General features: G+C 39.7%; 1 protein-coding gene across 23 annotated transcripts in view; it reads right to left on the minus strand.

The window, feature by feature from the left end:
• The window catches only part of BIRC6 (baculoviral IAP repeat containing 6), a 226993-nt gene extending 204072 nt beyond the window's left edge, over nt 1–22921 (minus strand). For 17 of the 23 annotated variants that reach the window (XR_003311423.4, XM_048222900.2, XM_026478650.4 and 14 more), the window contains exon 1: nt 22517–22921. Coding sequence is in view for 22 of the 23 variants with exons in the window: in XM_048222900.2 (XP_048078857.1) it covers nt 22517–22841 (325 nt within the window). In the remaining variant the exon portion in view is untranslated. The remainder of the gene's footprint in view (nt 1–22516) is intronic. The other 6 variants (XM_048222898.2, XM_048222899.2, XM_048222894.2 and 3 more) reach the window with 1 other exon arrangement.
• Between the last annotated feature and the right edge of the window lie 764 nt (nt 22922–23685).

Below are 23685 nucleotides of genomic sequence, written 5' to 3' on the forward strand. Positions count from 1 at the left end.
TAGGAAAGTCCTAGATGGGGCGCCTGGCTGGCTCTGTCAGTTGAGCATGCAACTCTTGATCCTGGGGTTGTGAGTTTGAGCCCCATATTGGGTATAGAGATTATTTAAAAATAATTTTTAAAAAATCCTAGATTTCTGTGAAAGAAAAATATCTTGCAATGAACAAAGAGTATTTTTGGAACTTTTCAACTTCTTACATGTTTGAGCAAGTCTTTTCTTATTTAAGGACCAAGAGAGGGCAGAAATCCTCTAATTTCAGTTAAAAGTAAAATCCATGTGTTTAAGTCTGACCCAAAATTGAGCGTCTGCACAGCAAAAAACAAAAACACAGGTTTCACAATGAGATAAATTCAACATTTTAGTCATAAGAGTAACCATTTTAAGCACAGAAAGAATAAAAGAGATGAAGAAACCAAGAAACCTATAGTAGAGCTTGACCGTGTCACTCAGAAAACACGTTTTCAAAGTCTTATAGAATATTGTAAGCTATACTTTTACTCATGATGCTCTGATTCATGATTACTATTTCAACACTCAATATATTTTAATATTACCAATAATATTGATAAACTTATGACCTATACTTAAATTATATCTCCCAAGACTACCTTTAAAAAAAACTTAAATCCCATTTTGGCATGAACCATTTATTTCACTTGCCTTATGAGTTTAAAATATCTGAAAATAAATTTCTCAAAGAAAGATAAGCTATGCTTAACTAATGTTTGTTATGTTTTCCAAGAAGAGTTGGCTAAAAAGTTATTTTTGGCTTTTAAATAGAAGGAAAAAACGATGGCACATACCCCATACCGCCTACTGCATCTTTTTAGAACTTTGTACAGAAGTAACCTGTAAGGGACGCCTGGGTGGCTCAGTTAGGCAGCCTACTCTTGATTCTGGCTCAGGTCACGATCTCTAGCCCCATGTCAGGCTCCGTGCTCAGTGGGGAGGCTGCTCAAGATTTTTTTCTCCCTCTCTCTGCACCCCCCACCCCCGCTTGTGTGTGTGCACTCTCTCTCTCTAAAATAAATAAATCCCTTTTTTAAAAAAAGTTATTTGTAAAGTGACTTTTAAAACTACATGGATAAAATTTTTAAAAAACTGAGCAGGAAATTTTAATAGAGGAAAAACTCAAATTCCTCCATCTATAACAGAAATCAGCAAACTTCTTGTAAAAAGGATCAGACAGTAAATACTTTAGGATTCACAAGATATATGGTGTCTCTCACAATTACTCACCTCTGCCACTGTAGTGCAAAGGCAGCCATAGTCAATATATAAATAAATGGGTGTCAGTGTGTGCCAGTAACACTTTATTTATAAAATTAGAAGATAGTCTGAGAGCTACAAGGGTTTGCAGACCCCTGATTGACACTAATAACTTGCACTAGTGTAGACATTCTTTATGGGAAGGGAAAACTTCACAAAACAGGTTAAAATTCACAGCCGGACACATTACTGTTTCTGAAAACTAACAAAGAAAAATCTTGAAAGCAAACAGACAAAAAGGACACGTTATTTACATGGAAGTAATAACACAATAAAAACATTTATTATTAAAAACCACAGGGTTCATTAGGAAGTGGACCATTTTTTAAGTACTAGAGAAAAAGAAATTCTGTATCAGCAAAAATATCCATCAGAAATGAAGGTGAAATACATTCTTGGATGAAGGAATACTAAAGAGAAATTTTGCCAGCAAAGCTACTCAAAAACAACTGCAAAAGGAAATTCATCAAATATAAGAAAAATCATTTCAGAAAACTTATTAGAGTATCAGAAATAAGGGAAGACCAACTGAAATGGTAAATATAACCAAAGATTTTTTGCCTCAGTTCTTTAAAATATATTTGACAACTGAAAGCAAAACTTATTACATTGTCTGAAAGGGTTTCTAATGTATGTGGATATAATAAGTAACTTTCAAAAGAGGGGAGAGCATGATATAGTAAAAAGGTTTCTATATTCCACTTAAACTGGTAAAGTACTGATTCTAAATACACTGTGAAAAGTACATATATTGCAATCCATCAAGTAACTACAAAAAACACATACACATAATTAGAGCAAAAAATAAAGTTAAAAACAAAATTAACAAGGGGCACCTGGCTTGGTCAGTGGAGCTTGCGACTCTTGATCAAGGGGTTGTGAGTTCAAGCCCCGTGAATGTTGGGCATAGAGTCTACATTTAAAAAAAAGAAAAGAAAAATAAATCAAATAACCAAAAAAAGGAGAAAAGGAGAAAAACTGAGAAAAGGGACAAAGTAAATAATAAAACAGAATATCAACAATTACATCATATATAAACAGTCTATATATATGCCAATAAAAGACCTTGTCAGAATGAATTGGAAAAACACATATGCAATCCAATTCTATGATGTCTGTAAGAAACTTTTACACTCCTGAAAGGATAAAAGTAAGGAGCACCTATCTGGCTCATTCAGTAGTGTGACTCTTGATCTCAGGGTTGTAAATTCAAGCACAACCTTGGATGTAGAGATTCCTTAAAAATAAAAAAAAATATGGGGCACCTGGTGACTGAGCATCCAACTAGACTTCAGCTGGGGTCATGATCTCAGGCTCCTGAGTTCAAGCCCCACACTCAGCTCCATGCTAGGCATGGAACCTACTGAAAAAATAAATAAATAAGAGGTGCTTGGGTAGCTCAGTCAGCTGAGGTTCTGACTTGGTTTCGGCTCAGGTCATGATCTCACAGTAGTGGGATTAAGCCCCATGAAGGGATGGGCACTCAGTGCAGAGTCTGCTTCAGATTCTCTCTCCCTCTCCTGCATCTCCCCAGCTTGTACACGCACAAGTGTGCGCACTCTCTAAGATAAATAAAATCTTTTAAAAATAAATAAAAATTCCAAAATTTAAAATAGAAATAAATAAAAGTGTGAAGATAAAAGGATGGAAAAAAGATATTTCAGGCAAACATTAATTAAAGAAAGGATGAAGTAGCTGTATTTATATGAGATAAAGAGCAGAGCAAAAAAATGACCAGGGATAAATGACATCATTACCTGATAAAAGGGCCAATTCACAAAGAAGAAAATCCAATCCTAAATACATATACACCTAACAGAACTTCAAAACACATACAGCTGGGCACATGGATGGCTCAGTCGGCTAAGCCTCAAAATTTCAGCTCAGGTCATGATCTTAGGGTCCTGAGATCAAGCCCCACATGGTGAAGCCTGCTTAAGATTCTCTTTCTTCCTCTCCCTTTTGCCCCTCTTTCCTCTTAAAATAAAAAAAACACATATAGCAAAAATAATGGAACTGAGAAGAAATAGGCATCCAAATTACAGCTAGAGACTTCAACACTCCTCTCTCAGTAACTAATAGAACTAGTAGATAAAAAACCAGTAGCAATATAGAGAAACTGAACACCATCATCAATGAATAAAATTTCTAGAACATTCCACCTATCAAAAGTAGAATACACATGTTTTTCAAGTGTACACAGAACATTCACCAAGACAGATCATATCCTGGGTCATAAGACAGACCTTAACAAATATAAAAATAGAGAAAATCAACATAAGCAAAAAAGTGTTCTTTGAAAAGATCAGTAAAACTGGTAAATCTCTAGGTGAGGCTAGCAAAGAAAAAAGAAGATACATTACCAATAGCATCAAGAACGAAAGAGAAAATACACTACAGATCCTGCAGACATTAAAAGGCAATAAGAAAATACTATGAACAACACTATGTACATAAATGTGACAACTTAGGTGGTCAAAATAAATAAATCTGAAAACTCAGACTGTCAAACTTGATACTATAAACTTAAAAAGATAACTGGGGAATAATAAAGACAGATCTACACATATAAATTTGAAGGTAAAGGTGAAATGTACCAACTGCTTGAAACCACAAAGTACCAAAACATCCCATATGAAACAGATCATCTGAATTAAGGAAATTGAATTTATAGTTAAAAATCTTCCAAAGAAACCTCCCGGCCTACCTGACTTTTTTGCAGAATTTTATCAAACATTTAAGTAACAACACCAATTCTACACAATTCTCCTTCAAGAAAGAAAAGTGAGAATACTTCCAAACTCATTTTATGAAACCAGCATTAACCTGATGCCAAGTCTAGAAAAAGCACAAAAAAACCCTACATATCATTATCCTTCATGCATATCGATGCAAACATCCTTCACAAAATGAAAGATAGTGGAATTTAGCAAATATAAAAAGAATACACCAGGACCAAGTAGAGTTATCCCAGGAATACAAAACTGGTTCAATATTCAAGAATCAATCAATATAAGCTACCATATTATAGCTTAAAGAAGAAAAGCTACATGAAGTTAGTAGATGCATTTGGCAAAATATCCTTTCTGATTAAGAAAAAAAAACTCAGCAAATCAGAAATGAAAGGGAATTTGCTCAACCTGAAGGACAGCTACAAAAATCCTACCACTATCAACATAATTAACGGTAATACACTGAATACTTTCCCCCTAAAATCAGGAACAATGCAAGAACACACTCTCACCACTTCTATTCAGTATCATACTGGAAGATCTAGCTACTGCAGTAAGAAATGAGGATTTAAACGACCATACAGATTAGAAAGGAACAAATGAAACTGTCCTTATTCACAGACATGATTAACCAACATAGAAAATCTAAAAACAAAAATAAAACTCCTAGAGCTAATAAATGAGTTCAGAAAGGTTATAGTAAACAAAATCAATACACAAAAATCAATCAACTGTACTTCAATATACTAGAAATCTGAAGCTGAAATCTACAAAAACCAGTTACAAAAGCTTTTTTTTTTTTAAGATTTTATTTATTTATTTGACAGAGAGAGACAGCCAGAGAGAGAGGGAACACAAGCAGGGGGAGTGAGAGAGGAAGAAGTAGGCTCCCAACGGAGCAGGGAGCCTGATGTGGGGCTCTATCCCAGGACCCTGGATCACACCCTGAGCCAAAGGCAGACACTTAACGACTGAGACACCCAGACGCCCTTACAAAAGCTTTAAAAACATAAGATAAGGGTGCCTTGGTGACTCCACTGGTGAAGTGCCTGCCTTCAGCTCAGGTCATGATCCCAGGGTCCCAGGATTGAGCCAAGCACTGGGCTCAGCTCAGGTCACAATCCCGGAGTCCTGGAATGGAGCCCCATGTTGGGCTGCCTGCTCATTGGAGAGTCTGCTTCTCCTTCTCCTTACCCCCCTCCCCCTGCTCATGCTCCCTCTCACTCTGTCTTAAATAAAATCTTTTTTTTTTAATAAAATAAAGTTTATTTGGAAAGACAAAATAATTGGAATATCTAAAACAATTCTGATAAAGAATAAAGTTGGACAAATCACATTACGTGATTTTAAGACCTACTATAAAACTTAGAGTACCACAAGAAAGTATGATAGTGGCAAATCGATAGACATATAGATCTATGGAACAGAAGAGAATCCAGAGACAGACTCACATAAACATATGATAGTGGCAAATCGATAGACATATAGATCTATGGAACAAAAGAGAATCCAGAGACAGACTCACATAAACATATGATAGTGGCAAATCGATAGACATATAGATCTATGGAACAGAAGAGAATCCAGAGACAGACTCACAGAAGAGAATCCAGAGACAGACTCACTGAACTTCTAAATTATTTTTAATTGTGGTAAACTGACATGACATAAAATTTAGCATTTTAACCATTTTTAAGTGCACAGCTGAGTAACATTAAGTACATTCACACTGTTGTGCAACCATCACCACCATCCATCCACAGACTGGACGATGCAAAACTTGCAAAACTTGAGCTCTATAACCATTAGGAACTAACTCCTCCTTCCAATCTCCATATCCCCCAGTGCCCAGCAATCAGTATTCTACTTTCTATCACTATGAAACTGACTGCTTCTAAGTACCACATATAAGTGGAGTCACACAGTATCTGTCCTTCGGGATGGGCTTATTTCAATAAGCTAATTTATTATGTCTTCAGTTCATCCACGCTGCAATAAGTATCAAAATTTCCTTCCTTTTTAAGGCTAATATTCCATTGTATATATACACCGAATTTTGTTTATCCATTTATCCATCAATGGATACTTGGGTAGCATCTACTTTTTGACTTTGGGAATAATGCTGCTATGAACATGGTGTACAAATATTTTTTCAAGACCCTGCATTCAAATGGAAATTGAACCAAGATTGGAATTGTGATATCGTATGGTAATTTTATTTTCAATTGTTTGAGGAAACACCATACTGTTTTCCATAACAGCTGCACTATTTTATATTCCCACCAAGAGTGTACAATACAAGGGTTCCAATTCTCCACAACCTTGCCAACACTTATTATTTTTAATGTTAGTCACTCTAATAGGTGGGAAATGGTATCGCATTGTGGTTTTAATTTATATTTCCCAAAATGTTAGTGATGTTGAACATCTTTTCATGCGCTTTTCGGCCATTTGTATTTCTTCTCTGAAGAAAGATCTATTCAAATATTTTGCTCATTCTTTAATTGGGTTGTTTGTTTTTTGTTGTTGAGTTGTTAAAGTTCTCTATACATTCTGGATATTAATTCTTTATATATACCTTGATATGTGATTTGCAAATATTTTCTCATAATCTGTGGTTTGCCGTTTTACTTCTGATAGTGTCCTTCAATGCACAAAATACTTTCATTTTGATGAAGTCCAACTTGTCTATTTTTTTTTTGGTTGCCTGTGTCTTTGATGTCGTATCCAAAAATCACTGCCAAATCCAATGTCATGAAGCTCCCCCCTTTGTTTTCTTCTAAGAGCTTTATAGTTGTAGCTCTTACGTTTAAGGGTCCAACTTCATTCTTTTGCAATGTGGATATCCAAGTTTTCTCTGCACAATTTCTTGAAGAGACTGTCCTTTCCCCCACTGAATCGTGTTGGCCTTCTTGTCAAAAAATCATTCACCACATATGTGAGGACTTATTTCTGTGCTCTCTATTCCATTAATCTCTATGTCTGTCTACACCAGTACCACATTGTTTTGGTTATTGTAAAACTGTAGTAAGTTTTGAAATGTGAGTCCTCCAACATTGTTCTTTTTCAAGAATGTCTTGTAGAATCCCTTGAGATTCTATGTGAATTTTATGTGAGTTTTTCTATTTCTGCAAAAAACATCATTGGGATTGTGATAGAGACTGCACTGAATTTGTAAATCACTTTGGGTAGTATTGACTTTTTAACAATATACAGACAATACGAAGTGCTTATAAGGATGCAGAGTTAAGTGGAACTCATATATTTTTAATGGAAATACATAACGGCACAGCCACACTAGGTTTGACAGTTTCTGTTTTAAGATTTTTTTTTTTTTATTCATTTATTTGAGAGAGAGAAGACGTGAGTGGGGGTGGGGGGGTGAGGAACAGAGGTAGAGGGAGAAGCAGACTCCCCATTGAGCAGGAAGTCTGATGAGGGGCTTGATTCCAGGACCCCAGGATCATGACCTGAGCTGAAGGCAGACACTTAACAGACTGAGCCACCCAGGCACCCTGGTTTGACAGTTTCCTGTAAGATTAAACACACACTTACCAAATGGTCCTGTAATCCCACTTCCACGTATTTACCCAGGAGACTTAAAATCTTACATTCATACAAAAACCTGTACTCAAATGTTTACAGTAGCGCTATCCATAATCACCAAAGCTGAAAACATCCAAGTCTCCTTCAATGAATGACTGACTAAACAAATGGTGACATATCCATACGATGAAATACTGTTTAGCTATTAAAAAAAAAATGTACTTCTGATACATGCAACAACTTGAGTGAATCTCAAAGACATTATGCTAAGTGCAAAAAGTCATTATCCAAAGGTTACATACTGTAGGATTCCATTTCTAGGACATTCTAAAAAAGACAAAATAGTATGGAAAAACCGCCAAAGGTTGGAGGGGAACAGGATGGGGGGAGGGGTAGATTATAAAGGAGATACCACAGGTGTTGAAACTGTATCCTAATCATAGTGGCAGTTACATGAATCTATGCATGTACTGCTAGTCACAAAAAATAGGCTATTTTATTGTATAGTATTAAATAAAATTTTAAAATATTATAGAAGAAAAAAACATAGAAAATATCCATAATACACTATGAACTAAGTAAAGGGAGGGAAATAGTTTATAAAACATCACTGCAAACCAAATTCTATAAAAATATATTAAACAACCGGGCACCTGCGTGGCTCAGTTGGTTAAGTGTCTGCCTTCAGCTCAGGTCATGATCTCAGGGTCCTGGTATGGAGCCCTGCTCTCTCTCTCTCTCTCTCAAACAAAATCTTTAAAAACTTTCTTTAAAAAATATATTAAACAACAGAAAAAAGCAAATAGAAATTGTTACACACCAAAATGCTAACAATGGCCATTCCTAGGTAACAAAATCATAGGTGTCTACTCTTTTCCTTAATCTAGCTGATGTCCTACAATAAGGTAAATCACTTTTTAAATGGAAATTCACAAAGGCAGGAAACTATGTTTTTTAAAATCATTTAATCCTAATACCCACTTCAAGAAATAGTCAATTTTTTGTCAAGGCACTATCCATGAGCATCCCTACAAAACTTACAAAAATATTATCTGAATTACGTTATCTTTGCAAACTGACAGGACACGCTGTAAAATTACATTTCCACAGAGGTAACATCAGAGTTCAATGCTTAAAATACCCTACTAATACACAGTATATAAAAACATAATTCAAAGTCAATAAAGAGGGTATAAAATTAGTGTTCTTACAATGCTTTTAAAATAAAGTAACCAAAAATAAAATCACTTAACAAAAGTTGTTAGTACACTATATTATTCAAAGCCAAAGCGACTATAAAACTACTCAGTGCAAAGGAAAGAAAGTCTGGGAAAGTTCAGGCGCCAAGCCATGAAAAACGGGTAACAAACGGATGAAACGCAATGCAGTGATAGTATTATTCCAAGTAAGAGAACCAACATCTGCCTAGGCATAAGAGTGGGTCTCCAAAAGATACAGACTTGTTGGAATTAAGAATTCTAAGTTCCAGGGTGGCTGGCCGGCTCAGTCAGTGGAGCATGTGGCTCTTGATCTCAGGGCCCTGAGTTCAAGCCCCACATTGGATGTAAAGATTACTTAAAAAATAAAATCTTTAAAAAAGAAAGAGTTCCAAGTTCCAATTCTCTCTATTCATTTTATCCAAAAGTTCCACCAAACCGCCTACTTTACTATTAAGTATCTGACATCAACTGAGAAAGTTTTAAGAACATAACTCAATCTTTAAGGACCTACATCCTGCAAGATATTTGGGGGACTATTTCAACATATATTATTCAATTTGTCACAGTTAAATCTCCCAATCACCATGGGATACAACAGTTTCATTCTTCCTTCAGGATTCTGAGCTGGCTATAATTAAGTGAAATTTGGGAGCTACCTTCCCTATTCGATATTGCTCAAGATAACCCTAACCATCTATACACAAATTCCTGCTGCTACACAAAGTTGTCCATGTGAAAAGGAACTCAGCTATAAATCAATACAATTCTATAATATGGAGCATATACCCCACGAGTTTCTATTTGGAGCTCATATTTGAAACTACTGTTCTCTGTTGAATACAGAAGGCACATATATCCAGACTAGAAGTCACACAGACCTTTCATCATTCCTCACATAGCCTACATTTTAAGTCAGTCCAAGTCAAATTCCACCCAAATATGATGAAAATCCGTCTAGCTGTTTTTGCATACTACAATAACAGGCCAACAGAAACTTCCCCGGATATCCACCCTGCTGCTTCCTCACATTACTGGGATTTTGCTCAAGGCCACTTCGGAGAAATCCTCGCAGACCACCTCACAGCACAAATTTGCCCATTACCATCTCGTACCAGCTTTAATTTCTTCCAGTATTTATCACCACTTGCTATAGTGTGTGTGAAATACATCTCTTCCCACTGAACCATGAGCTCTAGCAAAGCAAGGACTTTGTTAACTACTGTACACCTGTGCTTGACACACAATATATGTTTTTGAATAAATGAGTCATTTTCTGTGGTTCTGAAGAACTTTTTAATATATTAAAACTGTAAGGTGATAACATACAATTTTCTCATAGTTTTGTTTGTTAACAGCACATGAAACAAAGACAGTTCAGGCATGAAACTAGTTGATCTGGTACAGATAACCCTTCTCTACCCTTCATAGCCCCATTTTACCCTACCTTACTCCTGCCCCCAGTATGAGGTCACTGTCCTTGGCTGTAGGGGTATTTTGGTGAACAAGTATCAGAGCACTTAGCTGGTTCAAAAATCAACCAAAACTGAATTACAACAAAAAGAGAAACCAACAGAAATTTGGTCCTTGATACATCCCTGCTGCTTACAAGCATATTTCATTATATAGTCACAATTTAAAACACAATGAGGTAGATTTTAATAGCAGACTAACTGGGAGGGTTTTTCTTACCCAAAAAATTAAATAGAATACTATTCAATTCAAATGAAACCTGTCTCTCATTTATCCCAGGCTTATCAAACAAACTTACTCATGAAGGTTTGAACCTCTAAACCTAGGTGCACATTAGAATCACCTGGCATTCTGTTTAAAGGAAAAAAAAAAGTATGCCTGGGCTCCAGTCCAGACCACTTAAGACAGAATTCTGGGACTCAAGGGGCGCCTGGGTGGCTGTCAGTTAAGCATTTGACTCTTGATTTTGGCTCAGGTCATGACCTCAGGGTCGTGAGATAGAGCCCAATATGGGGCTCCTTGCTTAGCATGGAGTCGGCTTGAGATTCTCTCTGTCTACCTCTGCTCTTCCTCCTCCCCCACGTGTGTGTAGGTGGTCTCTCTCTCTCAAATAAATAAAATCTAAAAAAAAAAAAAAAAAAAAAAATACTTCGACCCAAGCAGAATATTTTTTTAAAGTTCCCCTGATGATTCTAATGAGCAACCAAGGCTGAGAACTCACTGCCCTATGCAGTCTTACTTCTCTCCTACTTCATAAATCAAAGTACAGAAATCAGGAATTTAAATCATAACTTAAATTCTTGGCACCCACAATAAATCTCAAAGAAAACACTCCTATCTGCCCCATTCTAACACTTCTATCATTTTCCCTAAAGAGTAAGCATAATATACATCCCTGATTTAAATACTCAATGAGATCAAAATTACTTCCTTTTAGGAGCACCACCCTTGTCACAAGCCATTACTTTATTCTTTTTGTTATCTGTCCCTCTACTATCTCTTTTTATACCCAAGGAGTTTGTCTTTTTTTTTTTTTTTTTAAGATTTTATTAATTTACTTGACAGAGAGCAAGCACAAGTGGAGGAAGGGGTTAGAGGGAGAGGGAGAAGCAGACTTCCCACTGAGCAGGGAGCCCAACTCAGGACTTGAACCCAGATGCCTGGACCCTGGGATCATGACCTGAGCCAAAGACAGACACTTAATTGACCGAGCCACCCAAGCACCCCCCAAGGAGTTTGTCTTAACTTTTTTGTTCCCTTCACATTTGAGGTGCTACAGTTTACAAAGACATTTCTACATTATCAGATGATAAAGTAATCTGGGCAAAAATTACCAGTCAGGAGAGCATTCAACTCTTTTTTCCTTTTTTTTTTTTTTTTTTTTTTTAGATTTTATTTATTCATCTGAGAGAGAGAAAGCACAAACCAGGGAAAGAGGCAGAGGAAGAGGGAAAAGCAGACTCCCTGCTCAGCAGGAAGTCTAACTCAGGGCTGGATCCCAGGACCCAGGGATCATGACCTGAGCCGAAGGCAGATGCTTAACCAACTGAGCCACCCAGGCGCCCCAGAGCATTCATCTCTTGACCTCAGGGTCTGAGTTCAAACCCCACACTGGACGTGGAGCCTACTTTACCAAAAAAAAAAAAAAAAAAAAAAAAAGGTAAAATAAATAAGTAAATAAAAATAAGTAACTTAAAAAAAAAAAGAATTACCACCCCATTTTCAAGATACTAACTCTGAGAAGTTATCTTGACAAAGGCATAAGGCCATGGGCAGTACAATGCACATATCAGAAAAGTACCTCCTGCCCACTCCCCACTGTTCTTACAAACTATATTAAAGAAATCTGTTCTTGTTTATAGTCTATCTGTAGTTACAGCCAACACTGCTAAAGACAAAGTACCAATTTTTCAACAACTTAAGTATGGTTACAACTACAAATTGCCAGTTAAACAACAAAGTTATACTGGGAGCACGTTTACTTCTGCTCCCTCCCAAGTCTCACTAAAAAGACAGTAAAGAAATAAAGAGGGCATTAAACAAACCCACAAAGACAAGAAGAACAAGTTAGGAGATAAAAAGTTTTTTGAAGTTGGAGGGCAGATGGAAGAGCCTTAACAGACTCACTCGCCCTGGAAAAATCTAAAAGCTGAATCAGCAGGGAGGAAAAGCCAAAGTATCTATGTTGTAGTGGGTTTTTTAAAGATATATTTAATTATTTTAGAAATACAGTGAGAGAATGCACGTGGGTGTGCAAGTGGGGGGACGGGCAGAGGGAGAGAATTCTCAAGTACACTCCCCACTCAGCGGGGAGCCTGCCATGGGGCTCTCAATCTCACAACCCATGAGATCATAACCTGAGCCGAAGTCAAGAGTTGGACGCTCGGGGCGCCTGGGTGGCGCAGTCGTTGGGCGTCTGCCTTCGGCTCAGGGCGTGATCCCGGCGTTATGGGATTGAGCCCCACATCAGGCTCCTCTGCTATGAGCCTGCTTCTTCCTCTCCCACTCCCCCTGCTTGTGTTCCCTCTCTCACTGGCTGTCTCTATCTCTGTCAACTAAATAAATAAAATCTTTAAAAAAAAAAAGAGTTGGACGCTCAACCGACTGAGCCACCTAGGCATCCCTGTGTTGTATTATTTTTCAAATTATGTAGTAGGAAGTCTAAAATAAAAATTACTTCAAAGTAGCAGCCTTTCACAGTGTTTTTTCAACGAAAACTAAAAACATAGCTCCTGTAATAATAGGTCCCTAAATTTTTTACCTTAAACTAGGAGTTCTTACACTGAAAAATATGGTAGCCATAGGTCAGAGAGACCAAACCCAAGATCATCAGGCTATCTCATCATCCCATCCTTGTGCTCTGCACTCTAATACCAACGTGCTTGTAACAAATGCTTCCTGCTTCATGACTCTCCTCTTGCTCATGCTGTTCCCTCTACCTGGCTAACTCCTTTTATGAGCCAAGGTGTCAGCTCTTCTAAAAGTTTTCCAAATTGGGAGGCAGGGGTGATTTTAAATTCATCTTATTATCCCCATATGGCAGACAAACACCTGTTGAGTTGAACTATATAATTAAGAACACCAATCCAAAAGTAACACTTACTGCGTGCCTATGGTGGATTAAGCAGGACCTAACGTGTTATCAGTTTATTTAACCTTTTCAATAACCGAATGAGTTAGGTGTGCAGAGAGAGGTTAAGCATCTTGCCTAAGGGCACAGATAATAAGTAGCAAATCATGGTCTGAAATGCAGTCTGGCTCCAGAACCAATATCCTTAACCACTAGGCTCAGCTTTCTCTCTAACTGCCAGTGTCTTCCTAATCTGTGTTCCCAAATCCTCAGACTTCAACTCTGAATTCCTAAAACCTTCTGGACATCTCTACTTGAATATCCTTCAAGAATCTTAAAATTAACACAACCAACGTCGCTATCTCCCTCTTGCTCCCCAACCGTCTCCAACAAAAACCGCTCACCGCACTGTCTTGTATTACTTAGTTCAGTTAATAAAATACCATTCACCCAGTTACCCAAAGTAGGAACCCACACATGAGTGCTTTCCACCTTATCCATCTCTCACACCCACATTCACCAAAAATTATCATTCCTACCTTTCAAACTAACTTATACAAAGCTCTCATCACTTCTCACACCTGGGCATTAATTTCAAACATCTCTAAAAACAAATCTGATCATGTAATAACCTACAGCGGCTCCCTACCACTGACATCAAGGCAAAATTTTTTTTTTTTTAGATTTTATTTATTTATTTGACAGAGAGGGAGCACGAGCGCACAAGCAGGAGGAACAGCAGAGGGAGAGGGAGCAGCAGACCGCCCACAGAGCAGGGAGCCCATTACAGGGCTTGATCCCAGGACCCTGGGATCATGACCTGAGGTGAAGGCAGACGCTTAACAAACTGAGCCACCCAGGCACCCCTTAAGTGAGATTTCTTAAAAAAACATATTATGACCTTGTCTTTGCTTATCTCTCAGCTTCAACTCTAAACATCCCCTCACACATCCTAAACTCCAACTGGTTTCCTTCATAAACTTCTTGAATTCACCATGTTCTGAAAGACCAAAATGTCTCCATACAAGCAAGTACCCTAGCTTAAGGTGATGATCCCTATAACATTCCCTCTCACTATCTCATCTTTCAAAATGAATCATAAAAGCAACCTCCTTTGAGAAGTCTTCTGTTTCCTCAGGTTAAAGAAACTACCTCCTCTGTACTCACACAGCATTCTGCATGTCTGTATTATAGTACTTATAATAACATTACACTAAAACAATTTACCTAAACACATCAGCAAACTTGCATTCAAAGGCCAAAATGTTGCCTTAATTATTTTGTGCCCCCGTGTCGTCTACCATGTGTTCAACAAATGTATAAATAAATACGAATCAACTAGCTCTTCATACTACCTTCCTCTTTTAACAATTTCAAGTCCAAAATCAATTAACTTACATAGTTTATATTTCTCCTATAATACAAAAGTTATTATAATTATGTCCATTAGATTTCACCCAGTCACATTACCACATACATGGAAAACTGGAAGAATACTGCCATTTCAACAAAATGTCTATAGCAAAAATGTCTACCATATTTAAATAGCCACTGCTACCAAAAGAATAAAAACGCAATAAAAAGCACTTAAGAGTACATATATATACAACCACCTTATGGGGTAGACACTACTTTTATCCTCATTTTATGGGATGAACTTCGAGATCAAATAGAACCAAGACTTAAGCCCAAACTGGCTCCAGAAGCTGATCTCTTAGAGTGACTCTCAGTAAGTTTAAAACTACTAAAAGACTAAGACAAATTCTTGCTAGAGCAAAACCATCTTTGAACACGTAATAAGTAGGAAAACTTCGAAGGTAAATGTAAAAAAAGTTGGATAAATTTGGAGGCTCTTAAAAACAGAGCAAAATTTTTTTTTAATTTTAATATAAATTCACTCTAATTGTGGGAAAATGTTTTGCTAATAGAACCGCAAATTGGGGCACCTGGCTGGCTCGGTTAGTACAGCATGCGCTCTTGATCTGAGGTTTGTGTGTTCAAGCCCCAAGCTGGGTAGAGATTACTTAAAAATAAAATCTTATGGGGCGCCTGGGTTTTTAAGCATTCGACTCTTGCTTTCAGCTCAGGTCGTGATCTCAGGGTCATGAGACTGAGCCAGGTTCCATGCTCCGTGCACAGTCTGTTTAAGACTCTCTCTCCCTTTCCCTCTGCCCGTTCCCCCCCCACACTTCAAGTAAATAAATAAATAAATCTTAAAATATAATTAAAAAATAAAATCTTTAAAAAATAAACTAAATAAAACAGGGGCGCCTGGGTGGCACAGCGGTTAAGAGCCTGCCTTCGGCTCAGGGCGTGATCCCGGCGTTCCGGGATAGAGCCCCATATCAGGTTCCTCCGCTATGAGCCTGCTTCTTCCTCTCCCACTCCCCCTGCTGTGTTCCCTCTCTCGCTGGCTGTCTCTATCTCTGTCAAATAAATAAATAAAATCTTTTAAAAAAAATTAAATAAAACAGCAAATCTTTGACATAAGGCAGGTCATCACGTAGCATTACTAAAGTCAATCAATGCAACATAAAGTTTGCACTCAGCCCACAAAGAGATCTACCCGATTAAGTTTTTTATAAAGAACTCATATGCAGGGGTGCCTGGGTGGCTCAGTTGGTTAAGCATCTGCCTTTGGCTAAGGTCATAATCCCAGAGTCCTGGGATGGAGCCCCACATCGGGCTCCCCAGCAGGGAGCCTGCTTCTCCCTCTCCCTCTGCCTGCCATTCCCCCCACTTGTGCACATGCCCTCTCTCTAATAAATAAATAAAATCTTATTTAAAAAAAAAAAAAAAGAACTCAGATGCATTCAGGAGACAACTATCTTCTAGGGCTACTGAAATCCCCACTGTTTATTATCTTCATAAAAGAATAACTAAGACTAGGAAGGGTGCCTGAACCAAGGTAAGTCAGGAAATAGGATGTGGTCTGAATCATTTACGATTTCCAAAACTGAGACCTACAGGAAGAGCTTACATTTTATCCAAATTAATGCAAGCCTAATTCGGAAGTAGTAAAAAAATATTTTCCACCTTTAACAAAGTGATAATAACTATGAGTTTTATCCCAAAAATATATTTCTTGAGAAACACACAGGCTAACCTAACTAGTTTCCTATGCTCCAAGACTTCTTGGAGAAGGCAGCTCTGGGCTTTAAGTCTGAACAATAAGCTCATATCAAACAAAAAATAAAGCAGTGAAAATTCACTCAATCTGAACTCCACTGCAACTGGAGTAGAGCACAGCGATCTTTTTCTCACTTACGACCACTGTCCAAATTTCTCAAATCAAATCAAAGTCAAAGGGAAATATTCACAAAGAAATGTGAAACTAGATTATTTGTCTAAAGACACTGAGCAGCTTTGCAGTTTCCTCACAGTGACAGAAATCTGCAACCCACTTCAAAACTGAAGAGACATGATTTCCTTTTACACATATGCTACAACATTAATGATTAATACCCACACACATACATCTTCAGTTACTTATGTACATATACTACATGAACAATCTGTGTATACACAGAACTAGTAATAAAAGTCTTAACTTCATTCTGACATTCAGCCACACCAATACACTGAAAGACATTTACCCAGAGATAATATTTGTCACCAACATTCACATTTCCATGTCCATTTCAATGATATCTATCTGTCCTCTGTATATAAACACTAAGTCAGTGAATATTTAAAGTAATAGTGAGGAGCATGGCAATAGCAAGCACCCATGAGGCTTAAGAGAATTAACATTCACTGTGTACATATGCCAACCAGTGTTAGGCACTTTAAACATGTTTACCACTTAATCTACACAACCATCCTATTAAATGTTGATCTTAATTTCCTGAAGCTGAAGTTCAGGAACTTTAGAGAGTGAGTTAGTAAGTGAGATAAAATTCAAAATTCAGGAATACCTAAAATATAAACACCCATTCTCTTTCTATATGCCCTCAAAAAAGTTTCTTAAAAAAGCAAACAATATAAAATGCACTCATTTAGGGGAGGAGGGCACTATTTCAGAAATCAAGAGAACACACCACCAGTAATTAAATAAGAAAATACTGAATAGGCGCACATGGCTGGCTCAGTCAATAGAGCATCCTGGGATCGAGCCCCGAATCGGGCTCCCTGCTCTGCTGGGAGCCTGCCTCTTCCTCTCCCACTCCCCCTGCTTGTGTTCCCTCTCTCGCTGGCTGTCTCTCTGTCAAATAAATAAATAAATAATCTTAAAAAAAAAAAAATGTTGAGTAATGTAGTCAAGGTTACACAGTTAAATTGGGAGATGAGGGAATGCAGAAATTATCTTAACCTAAGCCAACTGTCACCAAAACCGGGCTCCCTCCTATTATGCTAAATTGCAGGAACAAACTATAGCTAAAGAAAGAAACATCCTCAGTAATATAAACAATATGGTCAAGTGGTATATGTACAGCTATTTTGATTTTTAAAATCCAAAGTGCACAAATTATGCTATGAGGGGCGCCTGGGTGGCACAGCGGTTAAGCGTCTGCCTTCGGCTCAGGGCGTGATCCTGGCGTTATGGGATCGAGCCCCACATCAGGCTCTTCTGCTATGAGCCTGTTCTTTCTCTCCCACTCCCCCTGCTTGTGTTCCCTCTCTCGCTGGCTGTCTCTATCTCTGTCGAATAAATAAATAAAATCTTAAAAAAAAAAAAACAAATTATGCTATGAAAAGATGTTCAGTATCATAGGTTATTGGGGAATTGCAAATTAAAACAATGAGATACCACTACACACCTATTAGAATGGCCACAATCCAAAACCAAAAAACACCAAATGCTGACAAGGATGTGGAGCAATAGGAACTCTCATTCACTACCACTGGGAAAACAAGATAGCACAGCTGCTTTGGAAAATAGTTTGGCAGTTTCTTACAAAACTAAACATAATCCTAACACACAATCTGACATTTGTGCTCCTTGCTACTTATCCAAATGATCTAAAAACTTAAGTCCACACAAAAACCTGCACACAATATTTATAGCAGCTTTATTCCCAACTGCTGAAACCTGGAAGCAACCAAGATGTCCTTCAGTAGGTGAATGAGTAAATGAACTGTGGTCCATCCAGACAATGGAATATTATTCAGTGCTAAAAAGCAAATGAGCTACCAAGCCATGAAAAGACATGGAAAAACTTAAATGCATATTTCTTTTTTTTTTTTAAGATTTTATTTATTTATTTGACAGAGACAGCCAGCGAGAGAGGGAACACAAGCAGGGGGAGTGGGAGAGGAAGAAGCAGGCTCCTAGCGGAGAAGCCTGATGTGGGGCTCCATCCCAGAACGCTGGCATCACGCCCTGAGCCAAAGGCAGACGCTTAACGACTGCGCCACCCAGGCGCCCCTAAATGCATATTTCTAACTGAAAGAAGCCAAACTGAAAAGACTGTGTAATTCCAACTGTATGACATTCCAGAAAAGGCAAAACTATAGAGACAGTCAAAAGATCAGGGAGTGGCAGGGGATAGGAGAGAGGGACAGGTGAACAGGCAGAACAGAGAGGATTTTTATGAAAGTGAAACTATTCTGTATGATATACCCATTTTTCAGAACCCACAGAAGGTACAACACCAAAAGTGAACGCTAATGTCCACTGTGGACTTGGGTGATGATGATGTGTTAATGCAGGACCACTGATTGTAACAAACACATTGATAGTGAAGAGAGGTTTTGTGTGCACAGGAGTAGGAGGTATCTAGGAACTGTGGACTTTCTGCTCAATTTTACTATGAACCTGAAACTACTCTAAAAAATAAAATTTTAGAAAAGAAAGGAGAAAAAAAAGGTGTTCATTTACCAGTTAACATGTAAGGAAGCATCCATTTAATATACTCATTAACCTACACACACAATTCAAAAATATTTATTAATATTTTGTACTGGGCGTCCTGAGGAGGAGATAAAAATGAGAGAACAGGTTCCTTCCCACAAGGAGTTTTAATATAGTTAAACAGACATCACATATTCACAAAAAGCTAAATAAAATGGAATTTAAATATTTCAAGACAGAAAACATACCGCAAACAGTAAGTTGCCAAATTACTAAAATAGACATTAAGAGGACAATATGTGCATAGGGGTTCAGTGGATCACTTCAGACTAAAAGTATCAGGAAGTTGAGATCTGCTCTAGGTCCTGAAAAATGGCTAAGATATGTCTGGAGGGAACTGGTGTTTTCCAAGAAAAAGCAAAACTACCGAGTTAGGAAAGGAAATCAAATGAACCAGTTCACAAAACTAAATAGGGAGATAAGACTACAGAGACGGGTAGAAGCCAAATCACAGAAGTCAAAGAATGCCAGGCCAAGGAATCAGCCTAGATACTCCGAATTCTTAACTCTTAAATGCTAAAAGGGAGCAAATACTTGCCTAACCTATGTTATACTAATAGCTCTTAACCTGGTGAAAGTGTATTTATAAACATTTTATGTCAGATACAGATATATACTAGCAGACATAGTCAAAAATTCACCACCTTTGCTACCCAACTGAATATATATATACACCCAAGTCCTGCTCCCACCCTTCAATTTCCAATCTACTCTAATAAACTACCCATAACCTTATAACCTGAACCTATTCAGAATACACACAACTCTACCACCCAATAAAATTGTATATGGTTACACCACTCTTTTTCCCTCACACAAAGATGTCTTTCCTCTGGGGTATAAAAGAAAGTGGCTCCTTGCCCCTTAACTGCAAAGAGGGGTCATCTTAGGACCATGGTCACTACTGGCACCTTCTCCTTGTTCTATTTATAGGACTGTCACCCTCTATTAATCATTAATAGCAAACCTCCTAAATAAATATGTAAAACACATACATATTCCAGGCAAGACAAAAAATGCAGCATTCCCTCCTCAATCACCTGAAAAGATGACACACATAAGACTCTATACAACCTCTGGTAATTATTATCAATAACTGCAATTCTCATTAAATGAAAACATTTCAGATTTTGCCCACTGTTACTTTCAAAGCTTTTCTGTAATCCTTCTGTTTACCATAAACTCTTCCACAGATTTTAAATCATATACTCAAACTTCAATGCATGAGCATCTGCAACCGTATCCAATCCCACACTTTCCTAATTAACAAATTTCCCGACATATCCCAGCTAAGTTATCCCACATCAGTGATGTTCTAAGCGTGTACCCTTAATCTTGTGTTAAATCCTAAAACCCTCCCCTTTAAAAATCTACCACTATAGTGACTAGTTTCTTCCCTTTCATAACAGACACATTCATACATGTCCAATTTCCTCAACCATTTATAACAAACTCTAATACACATTTTTTTCAAACATAGGCTCCAAGCATAAAAACACCCCAGTAGACTCCTTTCTATCAAAACCATTTTAAAACTTCCATTAATATGGCTTTTTATAAAAAATTCAAATACATATACTATGATACCAATTGGTCAGTTTAAAATCACAAAAGACAGTATTAGATATTGTTTAAAGATACAAGCATATACTGAAAAACACAAAAATGTGTGAAAAAAATAAAACCAAATTAAAGAGAATGTTCATGGGGGGAGGACTGGAGGAACACAATCCAAGAGACAGGAGGCTTCAACTTTCTAATGTTTTATTTCATGAACAGAATCAGGCATACGTGGTTGTTCATCTTATTCTTTATACCTTTCTGTATTTGAAATATTTTAAGTGCGTTTAAGAGGAAAGATATCCAATTACTAATTAGTATCTCCCTCTCATACATAGTGACAAGTTGTTACGGCCAAATCACAGTTACTACTCATTGTTACATCTGGGACACCCCTCCTGTCCTTTACCTAAGCCAAGAAAAGAAAAATTACAAGCCTACAGTCCAAAACTTACTCTTAGACATACCTTAGATATGATCCAGGTTTATATTCCATAGCTATATACAATCCATTTCTTTCACAGCTCTCACATCGATAAGTTATATCTCTCATCCTTCTATCCATACATTGCTATTAACTCTTAGTGCCTTGTTACACAGTAAACTAGAATAACGACCTTTCCTTATTTGTTTATGTTAAAATATAAGTGAATTGTTAAGCCACATAACTAATTTACTTGGCTGAATGCAGTCATATATACCTCTGAGCACGAGTCTAACTCACTCATATACTAACTTTTCAATCTCAATTTATAATATCTATATTAAACCACACATCATTTAACCGCAAATGAAATGTCATCTCAGCCAAACACAACTTAGCCAGGGCAATTCCAAAACACTCCACTCCACTACACAGAGCGTTCACCTAATGCATAAAGTCCCGTCCCTGGAACAACGTTTACACCACCTGGAAGTGCTCTCCTCCACTGGCGAGACTCAGACATACCTCCGAATGCTAACTTTCGGCCCGTTGTGGTAAAACAAGGAGAGGGCCTGAAGTTTCACCTCATCACGAACCCAAAGGAATCTATATTTCATACACCGCAGGTCCTGAGTTTCTCATCACTAGGGGGTAGAAGTTGGAAGCCCTGAGCTAAGGGACAAGGTCTAGTCTTCCATGGCGTCCGCCAGAGTCCTAAAGTCGTCCACGGAACAGTTCAGGCAGCCGGCCCGCCTACTTCCCTCCCCACCCCCACTCCAGGCGCACCCCACCCCCACCCCCGGCGCGAAGCCCGCTCTACATCCCTGCACCTGCGGGTCCTACGAACAGCCGAGTATCCGCTTCTCTCCACCAGAGGGAAGGGCTTAGGTGCCGGCTCCGACGCTCGCCTCCGGCCACCAGGCTCTCACGTCGGGACCAACCGGGCGACCCGTTCGCTCCCTGATCTAGCAGAAGGCAGCAGCGACACCTTCTCCAGAACCGACCCGGGGGCCTGGCCTTCTCAGGTGCCGAGCTCCGAGGCCTCCTCACCTCTCCCAGAGGACCACCTACACCGGACGCTCAAGGCCCAAAAGGCAACTCCTACCACTCCCCGACCCGGCAGTCTTTTCTTTCCAGCTGCCGCCGCTGAAAAAGCGAAGCCTCACGGTCCTCCTCCACCAGCTTCCGGGCCTCGGTTCACAGTCAGGCCTGAGCCCCCAGCCCTGCCCTCGGCCACCCCATTCCCGTCACGCCGCTTCCCCTCCGCCGAAGACCGAGCCCCGGGGCTGGGCGGCTTCCTTCCCCGGCATTCAGCGGGCCCTGCTCCTCCCGCGGCGGGCCCGGCCCCCGCCCGGCGTGCCGCACACTCACCGCTGAGCGCTGAGGCCTGCAGGGTGGCCCCCGAGGTGCCGTCGATGACTTTGATGGTCCCGCGACTGGTGACGGCCAGGATGGCGTTGAGCGCCGGGTGGTAGGAGAGGCTGTGCAGCCCGTCGGCGTCGCAGCGCATGCAGCCGTCTCGCAGCACCAGCCACTCCGAGACCCCGGCCGCTCCCGCCCCCGCCGCCGAGGAGCAGCCCGGGCCCGAGGCCGCCGCAGCCGCAGCCGCCATCTTCCGGCCTGCGCTCAGCACAATCACACTGGGAAGCGGCTCAGTGACAGTCCCGGGAGGTGCAGCACCACCGCCAGTCACCATCCGGGGCCAGGGGGCAAGCGGAGCGCGTTAGCCGGAAGTGAAGTCAGGCGCCGGCACGCACGCGGGACGTCGGCCGCGCGCCCGGAGGGGCCAAGCTCGAAGGGAGGTTGGCGGGGGAGGGGGAGAGGGAGCGAAAGAGGCGGGACCCAGGGAGGGGGCGGGCAGCGGGCGGCTGGAGCATGCGCGGGAGGGCTCGTGCGTGCCACGCGCCCCTCGTCTGGCCAGCACCGCGTCGGCACTGTCCCAGTTTTTTTTTTTTTTTCTACCGAGCCTGGGGAGTGGCCGCTGCCTGGGCCCCGCCCCGCTCCCTAGCTCCTGGCGGTGGGTGTTGGGTTCCGTGTGTTTCTGCTAGGCGGGGACCCTGGCCGGTGGGACCTGTCAGAGACGCGCTGAGGCCCTTCGCGGCGGTTCCAGCTGCGCCTGGACGGTTCCTTGCAGGCGCTGCGCAGCTGCTGGGTTGTGGCCGGAAGAAGACCCCAGGATTTGGGCCGTGGCTCTAGTCTACAAGTAAGCCGTCTGAAAAATCTCTGGTCTGGATTGGGAGAAACCAAACGACCTCAGTACCCCGTGCGTATTGCACGCCGCCATTCCCAGATCTTTTTGTTGAACAGAAGTGCCAGATAGGAGGTGCTGGAAGTATATTAGTTTGGTGTCTTTATCCACATCCCAAACAACTCAAATTTTGTGAATTGTTAATAGATGTGTGGGGGTGTTGTGGAGCCAGAAAGAACTGTAGTCGAGTAAACTTCCTAATCATATTTTTAGTCTTTTTATTTAAAGATAATTATTAGGGGCGCCTGGGTGGCTCAGTCCGTTAAGCGTCTGCCTTCCACTCAGGTCATGC

Source organism: Ursus arctos, unplaced genomic scaffold (genome assembly GCF_023065955.2).
Source record: "Ursus arctos isolate Adak ecotype North America unplaced genomic scaffold, UrsArc2.0 scaffold_8, whole genome shotgun sequence".
NCBI classification, from domain to species: Eukaryota; Metazoa; Chordata; class Mammalia; order Carnivora; family Ursidae; genus Ursus; species Ursus arctos.